General features: G+C 49.0%; 1 protein-coding gene across 4 annotated transcripts in view; it reads right to left on the bottom strand.

Annotated features, from left to right (window-relative positions):
- SETDB2 (SET domain bifurcated histone lysine methyltransferase 2) overlaps positions 1-13,793 on the bottom strand; it is a 115,354-nt gene that overhangs the window by 92,231 nt on the left and 9,330 nt on the right. For 3 of the 4 annotated variants that reach the window (XM_077298091.1, XM_077298088.1, XM_077298089.1), the window contains exon 2: positions 7,206-7,383. The exons of the other annotated variant lie outside the window; for it this stretch is intronic. In XM_077298091.1, the coding sequence (XP_077154206.1) occupies positions 7,206-7,216 (11 nt within the window). In that variant the 5' untranslated portion in view covers positions 7,217-7,383. The remainder of the gene's footprint in view (positions 1-7,205; positions 7,384-13,793) is intronic. 4 annotated transcript variants of the gene reach the window in all.

Below are 13,793 nucleotides of genomic sequence, written 5' to 3'. Positions count from 1 at the left end.
CTCATTGGGGAACACAGGACCATGGGAAGTCCCAAAGCAGTCCCTGGGTGGGAAGCAATGGACGAATATTGTGTAGACAGGCCCCTACACTTGGAGCACCGCCGCCTGCAGAACACATCTACCCAGGCTCGCGTCTGCTGAGGACTGGGTATGAATTCTGTAGTGTTTAGTAAACGTGTGTAGGCTAGTCCAAGTGGCCGCCTTACACACTTGTTGTGCCGAAGCCTGATGCCGAATGGCCCAGGAGGCCCCTACCGCCCGTGTAAAGTGTGCCGTAATACTGGCTGGAAGAGGAGAATTCTTAAGGCGGTAGGCCACTTGTATGGTGGATATGATCCACCTGGCAAGGGTAGATTTGGAAGCAGGCAGACCCTTGCGGCCGCCTTCTGGAAGAAGGAAAAGAGAATTAGACTTCCGGAAGGATGCAGTCCTAGACAAATATATACGCAATGCCCTGACAAGGTCAAGCGTATGAAGAGCCTTCCCCGCTCTATGAACCGGGACCGGACAAAGGGAAGGCAGAGAAATTTCCTCATTGAGGTGGAAGTTGGACACAACTTTCGGAAGGAAAGATGGGACCATACGGAGGACTACCTTGTCCTGGTGAAAAGCCAGAAAGGGCCGTGTGCAGGAGAGTGCTGTCAGTTCAGACACCCTGCGTAGCGAGGTGATTGCCACCAGGAAAACCACCTTCTGGGATAGAAGGTGGAACGGGACCTCCTTAAGGGGTTCGAAGGGTGGTTCCTGCAATGCTGTCAGGACCAGGTTGAGGTCCCACGTTTCTAGTGGTCGTCTGTAAGGGGGAACCACTCGGGAAACCCCCTGAAGGAATGTCCTTACTTGCGGCTTGGTAGCAATGCGCCGTTGAAAAAGCACTGAGAAGGCTGACAACTGGAGCTTAAGCGAGCCCAGGGACAGCCTGGCCTCCAGACCCGATTGGAGAAAACCAAGTAGTTTGGGGAGGGAATAAGGGAATGGGGTCTGGCCACGAGATTCGCACCAGGTTAAGAAAGCTTTCCAGGTACGGTAATAGATCTTGGCAGAGGCTGGCTTCCGTGCCCTGATCATGGTCCTAATGATGTCCGGCGACAGCCCTGCCTGGGTTAGAACCCAGGTTTCAAGGGCCACGCCATCAAATTGAGGGCCCCTGAGTTCTGGTGGTAGAATGGGCCTTGTGATAGAAGATCTGGGCGGTCGGGGAGAAACCAGGGGGCGTCTGCTGTAAGTTGCACGATGTCGGCGTACCATGTACTTCTGGGCCAGTCCGGTGCGATTAGGATGGTTGGAACTCCCTCTTGCTTGATCTTCCTCACCCAGTCTGGATATCAGGGGGAGAGGTGGAAAAATGTACAGAAGCTGGAACTGGGTCCAGTCCTGAACCAGAGCATCTGCTCCGAGTGACCGCGGATCATGTGTTCTGGCCATGAAGTTGGAGACCTTGGCATTGAAGTGGGATGCCATTAGGTCCACATCCGGGGACCTCAGTGATGGCAGATCTGGTGAAAAATTTAGGGATGGAGAGACCACTCTCCTGAGTCTATTCCTTGTCGGCTGAGGAAGTCTGCTTCCCAGTTGTCCACCCGGAATGTGGACCGCTGAGAGAACCGACCCTGTGTCCTCCACCCAGTGGAGGATGTGTGACACTTCTCGCATCGCCTGGGTACTACGGGTCCCCCCTTGGTGATTCACATATGCCACAGCCGTGGCATTGTCCGACTGTATTCTGATGTGACAGACTGCCAGTAAGTGATGGAAGGCCCTCAATGCCAGGAGGATGGCACAAATTTCCAGGATGTTGATGGGCATGGTCGCTTCCACTGGGGACCACTTGCCCTGTGGTGTAGGTGCACCGCACCCAAACCCGTCAGGATCGCATCGGTGGTCAGAACCTTCCATTGACCTGTGAGAAAGGATTTCCCCTTTGCTAGCGAGGTTGGCTTGAGCCACCAGTGCAGGGACCTCCTGGTTGACGAAGTTAGCTGGAACTCCCTGTTTGCGGGGTTTGCGGAGGAGGGTGCAAACTCCTAGGCAGAGAGCCAGTGCCTTGTCCTTGGGAAGGAGCACTAGACCCCTGAAGGTGTTGAATAGCATTCCCAGGAAGGTCAGAGACTGACTCGGGGTTGCAGGACGTCCATGGTGGCTGCCATGACTTTGGTAAACACTCTGGGAGACGTGGCGAGTCCGAACGGGAGAGCCACGAACTGGTAGTGGTCCTGGTCGATTGCGAACCTGAGAAATCTCTGATGGGCGGGTGCAATAGGTATATGCAGGTATGCGTCTTGTATGTCTATGGAGGCGAGATATTCTCCCTTCTCCATGGACGCAATGATGGACCGAAGGGACTCCATGCGGAAGTGACGGACCCGTACATATTTGTTGAGTTGTTTTAGGTCCAGAATGGGCAGCACGCTGCCTCCTTTCTTGGGAACTACCAATAGATTGGAGTAGAACCCTCGGAAGCGCTCGGCTGTGGGGACCGGCACTATGACTCCTGCTTGAAAAAGCGAGGAGACCGCTTGGTGGAAGGCACAAGCCTTGGCTGGTAGTCTTGGGGGGACAGAGAGGAAGAATCGGTCCTGTGGGTTGAAGGTGAACTCTATCTTGTATCCGGAAGACACTAGTTCCCTGACCCACCTGTCTTCTGTAATAGGCAGCTAGACTTGATGAAAGAGCAAAAGTCGGCCGCCTACGGGTGTGGTGTCTTCCGGAGTCATGATGAGGAGAAAGTCTGAGATTTTCCTCCTCTGGGCTAAGGCTACTTTCACACTTCCGTCTTATGGCGTACGTCGCAATACGTCGTTTTGGAGAAAAAACGCATCCTGCAAAGTTGCCCGCAGGATGCGTTTTTCCTCCATAGACTTGCATTAGCGACGCATTGCCACATGTCGCATCCGTCGTGCGACTGAAGAGTCGTGTTTTGGTGGACCGTCGGCACAAAAAAAGTTCCATGTAACTTTTTGTGTGCATTGCATCCGCCATTTTCGACCGCGCATGCACGGCCGAAACTCCGCCCCCTCCTCCCCAGACTGCAGAATGGGCAGCGGATGCGTTGTAAAACTGCATCCGCTGCCCACGTCTTGCAGTTATTTCACAGCGTCCGTCGGTACGTCGGCCCGCCGCATTGCGAAGGGCCCGTACCGACGGAAGTGTGAAAGTAGCCTTAGACTGGCCTGCTTTTGACTGCCAGGTCTTGTCTGACCTTTGCGTCGATTGTGAGTTGTCCCTGCGTGGGGAACGGTTACGATTTTGCGCTGGACGCGAGACGGACCAGCCCAAGGAGTTCCGAAAGGATCGGAATCGAGTTTGGTTACGCTTCTTGTAAGTGCGTTTAGGTTTCAGTTGGCGAAGAGAGGTACTCTTACCCCCGGTGGCGTTGGATATTCACCGAAAAGTTGCCCACTGAGGTAGGGGAGGTGCGTGAGGGACTTCTTTGAGGCTGCGTCCGCTTTCCATTCCCGCAGCCAGAGGATACGCCGAATTGTGATGGCGTTTGATGCTATCCCCGCTACACCCCTTGCTGAATCCAGAGCTGCATGAAGCATGTAATCTGCTACAACTGCTATTTGAACCGCTTGGTCTGACAGCTCAGGAGCGGATGCTTGGAGGCCAGCTTGTAAATTTGTGGCCCAGGCCAGAATGGCCTTGGCAGCCCAAACTGAAGCGAACGCGGGAGCCAGGGATGCCCCTGCAGCCTCTAAAATTGACTGAGCCATGTGTTCTACCTGCCGGTCTGCTGCGTCCCTGAGGGTTGAGCTATCTGGCAGTGAAAGGAGGGACTGTGCTGCTAGCCTAGAGGCTGGGAGGTCCACTTTGGGTGGATCTGTCCATTCCTTGGTGTCCTTCTGTGGGAAGGGGTACCTTGCCTCCAGATATTTGCGATTAGCGAATTTTTTCTCAGGCTGTGAGAGCTGTTTTTTTAAGGATCGCCTTAAACTCTGGGTGGTTAGAGAAAACCTTAGGCGGCTTCAGAGCTCCTTCAAAGGAAATCTTGTGTTCTGGGGCCTCTGGTGGCGGATCAGAAATGTCCAGCACCCGATGGATGGAGGAGATTATGTCCTCAACTAGCGCTGTATTGCTAGGGGGGATTGGGATCAGGGACCCCTCCGTTTCCTTGTCTGAGTTGGAGTCACAGATGCCTTCCGAATCCTGTGTATCACTGAGGCGTCCCCTGCTGGGTGAGCTGAGGAGGAGGCCTTCTCTGGTCGGGGATTGTGGAGATCTGCATTGTCTGCCCCTGGAAGGGGACAGTCTAGATGACCTGGAACTACGGTGTCTCTCCCTAGAAGGGGATGACCGTGTGCTATGGGATGACGCAGATGTACTTGAGCTATGGGTCCGCTTGCGTCCTGAGCTAGACATGGATGTGCCAGGGTCGTCCTGTTCCCGAGTCAAGCTCTCCCTTTGCTGGGTAACGGTCATAGCCGAGGCATGACTCTGCAGAGCCTGAAGAAATGTGGAGGTTAGGTTATCTATAGACTCCGTCATAGATTACGACATCTGAGTAGCCGATTCCGGCGTGGCATTAGACACTGAAGCATCGGCAGGGGCTTCTTGGGGCTCTGACACAGTAGTCTGGATGCAGTCCTGGCAGTGCGGGTACGTGCTGCCACTGGGGAGAGCGGTCCTGCAGGCTGTGCAGAATGCATAATAGCAGTCCTGCCTGGTTCTCTTGGACCTTGAGCCCGGCATAGTGCACAGAGTGCAGAAGGGCTGGCTATGCAGAGGACCCTACAGGGGTGGCTAGGCTGAGGAACCTATAGGAGAGCCTTATAGGGAATATGGATTCACAGCCGAGTAAAAAAACCCAGCTGTGATCTTACCCCACAAGTTTGCCCCTAGGTCCAGCGCCGAAGATCCACAGTCCTGTGCCCCCCAGAGACTGGCTGGCCTGGTCCTGGTCCTGCTGACCGGGAGATGCAGGCTTAATCCTTGTCCTGCAGCAGAAATGGCCGCCGAGAAGAAGAGGAAGGGGGAGAAGGGGGCGGAGAAATGAAAAAGGGCGGCAGAGCTGTGTAAAAAACGCGCCCTTTCTGTCTCGATCCACCCCCTGTATGACACTGTAGAGTGTCATACTTGTCATCCGGGGGGCGGAGGGGAGGCGGCGGCTCCAGCTAGGCCGAAGCCGCCACCTAAATTAGATGCCTGATGCCCAGAAAGGCTCCAGGCCGGCGTGAAAGTCCGGCAGGGGGTTGGATCTGAACCGGACCCCCCCCCCGGATTTAAAGGCAGGATAGCCGTGGGGCTATAAGCGGAAGGGGGGCCCTGTGTGAGGTCCCCCTGAGGCACTATAGAGCTGGTGCTGCCGCAGAGACAGGGGCGCAGGGAGCCCTGTGTCTCTATTGTGCCACGCCTGCCTGCACTCCCCCATGCCCCGACAGGAGCCTGCAGCTGGGCTGGGGTCCCTGGATGCAGCCGCAGTGTGCTGGCCCATGATGCTGGGAGCTGCAGAGTGCTGCCTGTACAGGCCCTACCTGAGGCGTCTCAACCTAATGCCCCCAGAGGGGGATTAGGGAGGGTGCTGCTGTCACCATTAGGGGGATTTATCCTCGCCTCAATCTCAACCCAGAAACCAAAAGGAATTGGGGAAGGAGGGGGGTCTCGACTTCGAACCAGCACCTGAGGGACTGGGGAAGGAGCGACATGGGGAATAGCCATCTCGACTTCAACCGGGCACCCCATAATAGGGGGCCGAGGAAGAAGCCATGCCTGGAGTCTCACAGAAGACCCACTTTTCTTCATCTGTAATCCCGTCGGAAAAAACGGAGTAAAAAAAAAAGTTTTAGGTGTGCCTCCAATGCGACACTAAGCAAAATCTGGAGAAGGCTGACGCCGTCCAGGGGTGTATACTGCAGAGGAGGAGCCACGGTTAATCTTTTTCAGATTATGCATAGTGTCGCCTCCTAGTGGACAGCAGCATAACACCCATGGTCCTGTGTCCCCCAATGAGGCGACAGAGTAAAGGCGGATACCTTCCTTAAAAGCTTCCTGGGAAGCCTCAGGTTGGGGGTTAAAGCCAGTCGTAGAAGAAACAAACATGTCAAGATCATTAATGATCTGGTTAGATCTTTGGACAAACAGCTCAGAGACAAAGTACCAAGAGTGAACATATGAGCTACTATTCCATTGATGCGGGGGGGCATCTGCATTCCTCACAGATGCCTCTGCTGATTCAGTTAGGATGGCAGCAAGGTCAGCGTTTTCTAATGCGGCTTGAAGGGCCCTCTGTATGAAACGTTGGCCATGGGACTCTCAAACAAAGTCTAAACTCTCCTGTATTCCCTGTGAGAGCGAATATTTGTTTGGGCCTGGTTTGGATGATATTCTTGAGAATGCAGATGATAGTAAGAAAGGATTCCCCAACCTCTACATCCCATGTTATAAGAAGTCCATTCGGAGCAGAAGATGAAATCGGTGGAGACCACCCAGAAATCAGGACAAGTAGGAGGATAGAGGAAAAAAGGGTAGAGGCATTAAAAAGATGAAATAAATTAATCATATAGGTAAACAGTGTAAAATAAAAAAATTAAAAACGTCTGGCCACCGCAACATTGCAATAAAAGGCGATGAAAACATCATATCTACCCCAAAATGGTATCAGTAAAAATGTCAGCTCAGGGCACAAAAAATAAGTCCTCACACATCCCCATAGCCAGAAAAATTAAAACTCTACCAATATTGGAGAATGGCTACAAAAGCAAAAATAAAAAAAATCATACAAATTTCCAATTTTTTTTTCAACACTTAAAAAAAACAAAACAAAAACCTATACTACATGTTAGGTATGTACGTACTCATACTAGCCTAGAGAAATCATATTGCCATGTTAGTTTTAACATATAGTGAACATAGCAAATAAACCCAAAACACAAATTTCTCCGCACTTAGAATTTTTTTTCCATATTCCAGTATACTACATAGTAAAATGAATGGCGTCATTCAAAAGTACAACTCATTCTGCAAAAAACAAGTCCTCATACAGTTATATTGATGAAAAAGTAAAAAACAAAAAAAAGCTTATGGCTCTTGGAAGAAGAAAGGGAAAAAACGAAAAATCATTCAGGGTGAAGGGGTTAAACAATAGGTCATTTTCTAAAGACACATTCCCTTTATGGGAATAATCTGGTCACTGATTTTTATATATATCTAAAAAAAAAAACACACACACACTCTAAGAATTCTGTTAAAAAAAAAAAACCTCATCTTACCGATCCTCCATTGATCCTGTTCCAATACTTTCTGGCTCCAACAATTTTCTCGATTAAGAAAGCTGAAGCTGCGTGACAGACCACTAGAAACTGATTTTTCAGCAACCATGTAGACAGGATATGTCTTTTTGCATTGTCTTGTAGAATTGATAAAACAGGTCACAAAATTGAGTCCCCACTGAGAGGGAAAAAAAATACGGTATATAATTAAGACATGCATAAGTTTAAAATATAAATTAGTCAAAATATAAATTAAACTATAAAAAGGTAAACACTGTATTAAAAAAAACCCACACAATTGCAGGTTTGCAATCATCGAAAAAAAAGTGATCATAAAGTCGTATGCACCCTAAATTGAAACCACTAAAGTCTTGCCCCCCCAAAAAAACAGCTCTCGCACAACTCCATCATTGGCCAAATTAAGACTTATGAGCAGTGATGAGCGAACGTGCTCTCATAAGGTGTTATCCGAGTGTATTCAGCGTGCTCGAAAATACGCTCGAGTTCCCGCGGCTGCATGTCTCGTGGCTGTTCGACAGCTGCAACACATGTGGGGATTGTCACTGAAGCTGCGGTTCCCACGGGCAGCTCATTGTGAGCAGCCGATGAACAGTGGTGACCTCAATGAGATCACCGTGAGAAAATTCTCACGGTGCTTGCAGTGATGTCATGAAGGTTGCCGAAGTTCATCGACCGGCTCACAGTTAACGGAGCTGGCAGAGACCGGTGGTAACCTCTATGACTTTACTGCTCAGCCCAGTGTCTCCTGGATTCATGGCACAGCGGTTGCATCATGCCACTGCTCAGCCATGTAATCCAGATGTAGGAGAGCTGGACTTCTTCGTGGGACAAATAGATGGCATTGGACAGGTGAGGAATATGTTTATTATTTTCATTTTTACAGTAATAAATGGGAAAATGAGGGTGGGGGTATTTCAATTCAAGACTTTATTCTTGATGTTGCTTTTTTTCTCTCGACACAATAAGACTATTGGGTTAGTAATGGGGGAGTCTTATAGATACCTCTCCATTACTAGATCCTGGACTTGATGTCAGCTGACAACCCCAACCCTTTTACTTCTCTTACCACCGCACCAGGGCGAGCAGCAAGAGCGAGGCCAATCGCCAGAATTCACACATCTTATGGATGTGCTATTTCTGGGGTGGCTGAGGACTGATGTTGGTAGCCTGAGAGGGGGCCAATATCCCTGGCCCCATCCCAGGCTATGAATATCAACACACAATTGTCTGTTAAGTCTTTGCTGGTTAGAATTTATAGGGGACCCTACATCATTTTTTTCTGAAGTACCCTGTAAACTAACCAGTAAAGGCTAAGCAAACAGCTGTGAGCTGTTATTGATAGCTTGGGAACCCTTTGGGATATTGTTCCCTTTCCCAGATTAGTAACATTAGCCCGCAGTGGTTGGCTTTCCCCCTGTTGGTTATCAAAATTTTGCGGGAGCCCATGCCAATATTTTTTAATTTAATTCTTAATTTTACATACGATGCACCCAGCGGGCGCTGAATACAACTCCCATCATCAGCTGTTTTCAGCAAACGGAGCCTGGAAAAAGTGCTAATTGTACGGCTTTACCCAGGCGCCGGTACACGACACACAGATGTCATCAGTGTACATGTGTGTGGGACGTTTTGCGGCTTGTGCTGCTGATAAAAAACTGACATGTCTGCGGGTTTTTCATACAGTCTGTGCAGAAAAACCTGACGTGTGCACCACTGTTGTGAATTTGCTTTTTGCTCCCTCTAGTGGTTACTAGTTTTTTGACTCTGGTTTTTCTGTCATTCCTTTTATCCGCACCTGGGTCGTTAGTTAGGGGTGTTGCTATATAAGCTCCCTAGACCTTCAGTTCAATGCCTGGCAACGTAGTTATCAGAGCTAGTCTGCTGTGCTCTTGTCTACTGATCCTGGTTCCAGTTATATCAGCTAAGTCTGCCTTTTGCTTTTTGCTATTTGTTTTGGTTTTGTATTTTTGTCCAGCTTGTTCCAAATCTATATCCTGACCTTTGCTGGAAGCTCTAGGGGGCTGGTGTTCTCCCCCCGGACCGTTAGACGGTTCGGGGGTTCTTGAATTTCCAGTGTGGATTTTGATAGGGTTTTTGTTGACCATATAAGTTATCTTTCTTTATTCTGCTATCAGTAAGCGGGCCTCTCTGTGCTAAACCTGGTTCATTTCTGTGTTTGTCATTTCCTCTTACCTCACCGTTATTATTTGTGGGGGGCTTCTATCCAGCTTTGGGGTCCCCTTCTCTGGAGGCAAGAAAGGTCTTTTGTTTTCCTCTACTAGGGGTAGCTAGATTCTCCGGCTGGAGCGTGTCATCTAGAATCAACGTAGGAATGATCCCCGGCTACTTCTAGTGTTGGCGTTAGGAGTAGATATATGGTCAACCCAGTTACCACTGCCCTATGAGCTGGATTTTTGTATTCTGCAGACTTCCACGTACCTCTGAGACCCTCGCCATTGGGGTCATAACAGTTTGCCAGGCCAGTATTAAATGTTTAATGCGTTGCAGAAGAGGGATTATAAGAAAGAAGATTCTGAGTTTTTTTTTTTTTTTTCTTTCTTCTTCCCCTTTACCTCAGAGTGGCTATGCTTGCTGCAGACATGAATGTCCAGACCTTGATTACAAGTGTGGACCAGCTGGCTACTCGTGTGCAGGGCATACAAGACTATGTTATCAGAAATCCTAGGTCAGAACCTAAAATACCGATTCCTGAACTGTTTTCCGGAGACAGGTTTAAGTTTAGGAATTTTGTGAATAATTGTAAATTGTTTTTGTCCCTGAGACCTTGTTCATCTGGAGACTCTGCTCAGCAAGTAAAAATAGTTATTTCGTTCTTACGGGGCGACCCTCAGGATTGGGCTTTTTCGCTGGCGCCAGGAGATCCGGCATTGGCTGATATTGATGCGTTTTTTCTGGCGCTCGGTTTACTTTATGAGGAACCCAATCTTGAGATTCAGGCAGAAAAGGCCTTGCTGGCTATGTCTCAGGGGCAGGACGAGGCTGAAGTGTATTGCCAAAAATTTCGGAAATGGTCCGTGCTGACACATTGGAACGAGTGTGCACTGGCCGCTAATTTTAGAAATGGCCTATCTGAAGCCATTAAGAATGTTATGGTGGGTTTTCCCATTCCCACAGGTCTCAATGATACTATGGCACTGGCTATTCAAATTGACCGGCGGTTGCGGGAGCGCAAAACCGCAAATTCCCTCATGGTGTTGTCTGAACAGACACCTAATTCGGTGCAATGTGATAGAAAAACCGCAAATTCCCTCATGGTGTTGTCTGAACAGACACCTGATTTAATGCAATGTGATAGAATCCTGACTAGAAATGAGCGGAAAATTCATAGACGCCGGAATGGCTTGTGCTACTACTGTGGTGATTCTACACATGTTATCTCAGCATGCTCTAAACGTATAGCTAAGGTTGTTAGTCCTGTCACCGTTGGTAATTTGCAACCTAAATTTATTCTGTCTGTAACTTTGATTTGCTCACTGTCGTCTTATCCTGTCATGGCGTTTGTAGATTCAGGTGCTGCCCTGAGTCTTATGGATCTGTCATTTGCTAAGCACTGTGGTTTTACTCTTGAACCATTAGAAAATCCTATTCCTCTTAGGGGTATTGATGCTACGCCATTGGCAGCAAATAAACCGCAGTATTGGACACAGGTTATCATGTGCATGACTCCTGAACACCGCGAGGTGATACGTTTCCTGGTTTTACATAAAATGCATGATTTGGTTGTTTTAGGGCTGCCATGGTTACAGACCCATAATCCAGTCCTGGACTGGAAGGCTATGTCAGTCTCAAGTTGGGGCTGTCGTGGTATTCATGGGGATTCCCTGCCTGTGTCTATTGCTTCTTCTACGCCTTCGGAAGTTCCGGAGTATTTGTCTGATTATCAGGATGTCTTCAGTGAGTCTGAGTCCAGTGCACTGCCTCCTCATAGGGACTGTGACTGTGCTATAGATTTGATCCCAGGCAGTAAGTTTCCTAAGGGAAGACTGTTTAATCTGTCGGTACCTGAACATACCGCTATGCGTTCATATATCAAGGAGTCTCTGGAGAAAGGACATATTCGTCCGTCTTCTTCCCCCCTTGGTGCGGGATTCTTTTTTGTGGCAAAAAAGGACGGATCTTTGAGACCTTGTATTGATTATCGGCTTTTAAATAAGATCACTGTCAAATTTCAGTATCCTTTACCGCTGTTGTCTGACTTGTTTGCCCGGATTAAAGGTGCCAAGTGGTTCACCAAGATAGACCTTCGTGGTGCGTACAACCTTGTGCGCATTAAGCAAGGTGATGAATGGAAAACCGCATTCAATACGCCCGAAGGTCATTTTGAGTACTTGGTGATGCCTTTTGGGCTCTCCAATGCGCCTTCAGTTTTTCAGTCCTTTATGCATGACATTTTCCGGAAGTATCTGGATAAATTTTTGATTGTTTATCTGGATGATATTTTGGTTTTTTCTGATGATTGGGATTCGCATGTGGAGCAGGTCAGGTTGGTCTTTAAAATTTTGCGTGAAAATTCTTTGTTTGTCAAGGGCTCAAAGTGTCTCTTTGGTGTACAGACGGTTCCCTTTTTGGGGTTAATTTTTTCCCCTTCTGCTGTGGAGATGGACCCAGTCAAGGTCCGAGCTATTCTTGATTGGACTCAGCCCTCGTCGGTTAAGAGTCTTCAGAAGTTCTTGGGTTTCGCTAACTTCTACCGTCGTTTTATCGCTAATTTTTCTAGCATTGTGAAACCGTTGACGGATATGACCAAGAAGGGCTCCGATGTAGCTAACTGGGCTCCTGCTGCCGTGGAGGCTTTCCAGGAGTTGAAGCGCCGGTTTACTTCGGCGCCTGTTTTGTGCCAGCCCGATGTCTCACTTCCCTTTCAGGTTGAGGTGGATGCTTCAGAGATTGGAGCAGGGGCCGTTTTGTCGCAGAGAGGCCCTGGTTGCTCTGTTATGAAACCTTGTGCCTTTTTCTCTAGGAAGTTTTCGCCTGCCGAGCGAAATTATGATGTGGGCAATCGGGAGTTGTTGGCCATGAAATGGGCATTTGAGGAGTGGCGTCATTGGCTCGAGGGTGCTAAGCATCGTGTGGTGGTCTTGACTGATCACAAAAATCTGATGTATCTCGAGTCTGCTAAACGCCTTAATCCGAGACAGGCCCGCTGGTCATTGTTTTTCTCCCGCTTTGATTTTGTTGTCTCGTATTTACCAGGTTCAAAGAATGTGAAGGCCGATGCTCTTTCTAGGAGCTTTGTGCCTGATGCTCCTGGAGTCGCTGATCCTGTTGGTATTCTTAAAGATGGAGTTATCTTGTCAGCTATTTCTCCGGATCAGCGACGTGTGTTGCAGAGATTTCAGGCTGATAGGCCTGAGTCTTGTCCACCTGACAGACTGTTTGTCCCGGATAAATGGACCAGCAGAGTCATTTCCGAGGTTCATTCCTCGGTGTTGGCAGGTCACCCGGGAATTTTTGGCACCAGAGATCTGGTGGCCAGGTCCTTTTGGTGGCCTTCCTTGTCAAGGGATGTGCGGTCATTTGTGCAGTCCTGTGGGACTTGTGCTCGAGCTAAGCCTTGCTGTTCTCGTGCCAGCGGTTTGCTCTTGCCCTTGCCTGTCCCGAAGAGACCTTGGACACATATCTCCATGGATTTAATTTCTGATCTTCCGCTATCTCAGGGCATGTCCGTTATCTGGGTGATATGTGATCGCTTCTCCAAGATGGTCCATTTGGTTCCTTTGCCTAAGCTGCCTTCCTCTTCCGATCTGGTTCCTGTGTTTTTCCAGAACGTGGTTCGTTTGCACGGCATCCCTGAGAATATTGTGTCAGACAGAGGATCCCAGTTCGTTTCTAGGTTCTGGCGATCCTTTTGTAGTAGGATGGGCATTGATTTGTCGTTTTCGTCTGCTTTCCATCCTCAGACTAATGGACAGACGGAGCGAACCAATCAGACTTTGGAGGCTTATTTGAGGTGTTTTGTCTCTGCTGATCAGGACGATTGGGTGACATTCTTGCCGTTGGCTGAGTTTGCCCTTAATAATCGGGCTAGTTCCGCCACCTTGGTTTCGCCTTTTTTCTGCAACTCTGGTTTCCATCCTCGCTTTTCTTCGGGTCATGTGGAGCCTTCTGACTGTCCTGGGGTGGATTCTGTGGTAGATACGTTGCAGCGGATCTGGAATCATGTGGTGGACAACTTGAAGTTGTCACAGGAGAGGGCTCAGCGCTTTGCCAACCGCCGCCGCGGTGTGGGTCCCCGACTACGCGTTGGGGATTTGGTATGGCTTTCTTCCCGCTTTGTTCCTATGAAGGTCTCCTCTCCCAAATTTAAACCTCGTTTTATTGGGCCTTACAAGATATTGGAAATCCTTAATCCTGTATCTTTTCGTCTGGATCTTCCTGTGTCGTTTGCTATTCACAATGTATTTCATAGGTCCTTGTTGCGGCGGTACATTGTGCCTGTAGTTCCTTCTGCTGAGCCTCCTGCTCCGGTGTTGGTTGAGGGCGAGTTGGAGTACGTGGTGGAGAAGATCTTGGATTCTCGCCTCTCCAGGCGGAGGCTTCAGTACC

Source organism: Ranitomeya variabilis, chromosome 3 (assembly GCF_051348905.1).
Source record: "Ranitomeya variabilis isolate aRanVar5 chromosome 3, aRanVar5.hap1, whole genome shotgun sequence".
Lineage (NCBI taxonomy): Eukaryota > Metazoa > Chordata > Amphibia > Anura > Dendrobatidae > Ranitomeya > Ranitomeya variabilis.
Note: the sequence above shows the minus strand (reverse complement) of the source record. Positions and strands in the feature narration are given on the sequence as shown.